The sequence below is a fragment of the Meleagris gallopavo genome, chromosome 15 (assembly GCF_000146605.3).
Source record: "Meleagris gallopavo isolate NT-WF06-2002-E0010 breed Aviagen turkey brand Nicholas breeding stock chromosome 15, Turkey_5.1, whole genome shotgun sequence".
In the NCBI taxonomy this organism is placed as follows: Eukaryota; Metazoa; Chordata; class Aves; order Galliformes; family Phasianidae; genus Meleagris; species Meleagris gallopavo.
The window spans coordinates 451,690-456,270 of record NC_015025.2 but is presented as its reverse complement, the minus strand read 5'-3'; the positions used below and the strand labels follow the sequence as shown (position 1 = coordinate 456,270).

The 4,581-nt window shown below is 37.6% G+C and overlaps 1 protein-coding gene across 1 annotated transcript; it reads right to left on the bottom strand.

The window, feature by feature from the left end:
* Window positions 1–667: 667 nt before the first annotated feature.
* LOC104913217 (ankyrin repeat and KH domain-containing protein 1-like) lies at window positions 668–3,040 on the bottom strand. The gene is made up of 3 exons (XM_010718818.3): window positions 2,853–3,040; window positions 1,535–1,682; window positions 668–850 (listed from the first exon to the last, which is right to left on the bottom strand). Exons 1-3 carry the CDS (start codon window positions 2,891–2,893, stop codon window positions 683–685), a joined length of 357 nt encoding a protein of 118 aa, XP_010717120.1. The 5' UTR covers window positions 2,894–3,040; the 3' UTR covers window positions 668–682.
* Window positions 3,041–4,581: the final 1,541 nt, after the last annotated feature.

Sequence of the window (4,581 nt, the reverse complement as noted above, 5' to 3'; positions counted from 1 at the left end):
TGCTCTGCTTTTTGTGTTGGTGTTATTTTTGGGGTTTTTTGTTTGTTTGTTTTAAGATGGCACCCAGCAATCCTTTAAAAAGCTTCTACTGGGTGGATAAGAATAAACTATAAACTATTACAATTTAAAACTCTGATTCTGAAAATGCTGGCTCACATTTTAAATTTTACTGACAATTCTAAGACGTTCCACTTAATACAACTAGATATCAAGAAAAAATGAATGTTACCTACTTAAAAATAATTAATTCCATTTTAGAAAAATTAAAATGCAGGTTAATACTCTCAGCAAGGTTAGTCAGGTTGTGGTCAAGCATCAGCAATGTGGACAACACTCAATTCTTAAAGAACTGTTCTACTTTGGTAAAATGCGACAGACCAAAATAACTGGTCTTGATCAGGTATATCCAGTAAGAAGACAACTCTGGATTGTACAAATGAGAAAAACTGAACTCGATGCATCTTTCTGGTCATTTAATACCACAGTAGACCTCCAGGGAACAGTGCTTTCTGTTACAGTTAATGTTGAAAGCCATCATTAGAGCCTCATCTGGCCATTATTAACCAAGTCCAGTATGTATCTAGCCTATATCTTAGTCATTCCTGCTGTGCGTACTTCAAGTTAAAATACCAGCAAAAAACACGTTCAGAACAGAAACACCTGGATTATGCTCTAGTTTTGTTCATTTTTTCAGTTTGTTACCTGTTGAAGACTGAGCATTGACATCTGCACAATGAACAAGGAGAAGTTTAACAATATCTACATAGCCTCCGCTAGCAGCTGCCATTAAGGGAGTTATGTCTCCTTTATTCCCTCGATCTTCAACATTTGCATGCATTGCTAATAGCACCTAAGGAAAAAAAGTTCACTATTAGAATGAATAAATTCTAGCACTGACATTTTGATTCTAGTTCAGTGGAGCTTGACACTGATTCCCCAGTCAGTCATGACATCCCCTTAAATTAAAATACCCATAGCAGTGAAACACAATGGTACTTCTCAGGACCACATGTAATTACCCACCTGTACTCTGCTTAAGGTAACACTTATTTTCTACATTTATTCATATCTGTTAATATCAACATTAAGTTCAGTACAGTACTGACATTTTCAAATGTCATAAAGCAGTTCATAGCCAAAATGACAGCAGATATACTGTAAGTTTGTATTAATGACTACAGCCCACATTAGGTCAAACTTACAGGTAAACAGTTTTCCCCCATACAGCTGTCAGCACAATAAACATGAAGCCGGTCACTTTCTGGGAATCGTCACTTAAGCCAAAAAGACAAATTCTGCTCTTGAATACCCATGTATAAAAGCCAGATATTAACCCAAATTAATTCAATGCTGATGGCATTTTATATTAAAAAGACAACCAATACCTGTGTGCTCACATTAAGTGGTATTAACTACTACTCGTTTTGGATTATAAAAACTGTTTCAATCATGATAGTTAAGGCATTCAAATATTGAAGAAACCCCTTTAACAATGTTTCACAAAGGTTTAGTTGTGACTGTATTTTTTACTTACTTGTGCCAATTCATAATATCCAGCTGAACAGGCCAAGCAAAGGAGACTCTCCCCTTCTTCAGTATGTTCATTTACACTTCTTCCTTCATCCAGCAGCTTCCGGACAGCATTTACATCCCCATCCGAGCATGCTTCTGCCAAACTGCGACTGGAAAATCATTTACCACAGAATAAGCACAAAAGAGCCGCAATAGGGGTAGTTTTCTTATGCGCGGAAGAAGTCCTAAGGGCTCAAGACATCGTCCTAGAAAATACAGCCTGCAGATGCTTTTTTAAGAGAAAAGTTCACATATACGTTATTTTCACTGGTGAAATGGAAATAAAGACCTTCCTCATGTTCACACTTGCTAACTCATTCAAGCTCTCATATAAGCTACATACAGAGAAGAGTGCTCAAAACTAGGTAATGTGCAGTGTGTGCAAAACACAGAGGTAAACACTCATTGATGTTTTATTCACTCTTTGGTGGAATGCCAGATAGATCACAGGCTATGACTGTGGCAAACCATGGCTACAGAGGTAAGTTTCTAGTAGAGAGAAAGCCAAAAAGTGAATAATCCACAGTAACCACTAATGCTCAATATTGCTGTAAGCCAAACTTCCTTACCACTGTTACTATTTGCGGTATAACTTCAGTATTTTGACAAAAATAATTGAAAACTAAATCTACAGAAAAAATACTTTGAATTTCTGATCCGAGATTTCAAGTTCAGCTGTACACGCAAGCACATTATCCTAAACTGTTAAGAACAACTTCTATTCATTTGTCAGAGTAGAAAATACTCCAGGACCCCTAACAGCACTTTGAAATGGAGAGGAAAGCTTTCAGATACTTAGGATAAATTCTCATTTCTACAGTCATTTGTCCTCATTAATTATTGCCTCTGAAGAGTTACTAGGTATATAGCTTCTTTTTCTCCCAAGTTCCTTGAGCAAGATTGCTGGGCAAACTGCTACCCTTTAAGTGTAAGCTGGAAGATAATATTATGAACTAGATTCCTTAGTTTCCACCAAAACATAAAGCAGTAAGCAGAGAACTATCACCAGCTCTTCTACATGGATAAGTCTAACCAATTTTTCAAAATAAAGAATTTGACCACCTAGCACACAGGAATAGCAGCACGTCCTCTAATCAACCAAATCACACTTGACTTCCACTTCTAAAGCTAAAAACCTGATATGGCAGTAGCTAAACCTTCAGTTTATCCGCTAGTACAGCATATACGTTATTGAGGACTAACTGTAAAAACTGAATTTGAAATGAGAAATATCAACTTACATTCTAGCATTCAGAAACCAAGGAGAGATCAATACATACTTGTCCACCTGCCCTGCATTGTGATTGTTCTCTGCCCTCATCCGCGTCAGTGCAGCAGCAGCTTCATCCAGTGCACAGCTGACAGAGGACGTCAGTCTCCGGAGAACCTCAGGATCTGCGAAGGCTTTACCATCGGCAGTGGACAATTTACCAATTCCTTCAGTGCACGTTCATTCAGTGAGGTTAGTATGAAAGTCACACAAAAAAAATGCAAAGACACTATTTTAGATTTCAGCCACATGCACTATTAGTTAAAAATCATTGCAAACATGCCAGAAAATTAGCTATGTAACACTAGCAGTTAACACTTGTCTACTACCTGAACATTTTTAACTGTAATAAGGTAGCAATAAAACTATTTTCAACTGGCAGTTTAAACACCCACTGAAAACTCTCAACTCATACCTTTGAAGAATAAAACACAAATTAAAATCTCTAAGGGGACTAAAGACAAGGCCAGGGGTCAAACCCCCACCCAAGTATGGAAAGCAGGTATTATCTCACAGTCTTGGCTTTAGGTTATCTACACATGAAGAGTTTTCTACTTCGCACATGCAACTCCACTGAAAATGAATTGGACTTGCTTCCAACGCATTATTTCTAAGAGCAAGAAAAAAATATATATGTATAAATTAGCTTGATCTCCCTCTAATTTAGTATTCTTAACTGCACACCTCCAGATACAAATATGAAATAAAATTTCCGATTTTTTAAGCATACTTGAAAAATAATGTCACGTCTATGGTACCAAAGCACTACAGAGTAGAAACACAGACTTGGCGAATTTTGGTAACAAGTCATTTGTTTTAGACAGTTTCTTGGCTACTAGACTAAATCTGAAGGGCAATACAGAATATCAATCACCATAAGCAGCTATTTATCTCATTCATTTGCATGTCTGATATAAAGTTATTGTACAGCTGCACAGTTTATTCCACACTGGTTTTATTACACACAGCCCCTCACAGACTGGAACACAGTGAAGAACTGAAGCTCAGTTCATTTTATCTTTAAACACCACTGCAATTGCCACTGCAGCATATGCAGAGCCCAGATTTGCCTACACTAATGTGAAAACAGCATTAAGGGAAAAGCAGAGGTATAGTACAAAAAACATTTTCATGTGGTAGAGAAAGAAAACAATTACTGGTTTATAGATTAGCTACCTTCACCAGTGACGAATCAGTAACTTTTCAATTCCTTAGTGGTTAAACAGAGTCAAATTAGATATAAAACACGGGGAAAATATGCATCTTACATCTCTGAAGATTTGCAATTTGGGATGTGCACAACTGATTTAAACCATGTTTTGCACAAGCCAGCTTGCAACTATTACAGTATAAATACTGATATCACACTTTGAAAGTTTTGAATACTGTCTCCAGATGATGTGTTTCCCCAGTGTGAAAGCATTCAATAATTTTCCAAGCAATCCAAGAACCAAGACTTGCCAAACTTTGGTACCCTGAAACAACTTATACCAGCACAGGAGACACTTTGTCACATAACCCACATCGCTGTTAAAGAGCTGCTAAGTGTTGGCTTAGAGCATTCCCACTCCAGGTTGCTGGAATAGCCAAGAATCCCTCCCCTGCCAGCATGAAAGAGACCATAACAGGTGCAACAAGCACACCAACATGACAAAATTTGCACTGGTGGCACCATGCATGCATCTGCTTACAGCATATTGCCCAAGGAAAGGAAGGGAATTACTAACTCACAGCCCAGC

Excerpts from the sequence above, each read along its gene's own strand:
- LOC104913217 (XM_010718818.3), bottom strand. The coding sequence starts at position 2,893 with ATGAGGGCAGAGAACAATCACAATGCAGGGCAGGTGGACAA. Across the intron at positions 1,683-2,852 it reads AATGCAGGGCAGGTGGACAA|TCGCAGTTTGGCAGAAGCAT; the intron begins GTATGTATTGAT and ends ATGATTTTCCAG. Across the intron at positions 851-1,534 it reads GATATTATGAATTGGCACAA|GTGCTATTAGCAATGCATGC; the intron begins GTAAGTAAAAAA and ends TTTTTTCCTTAG.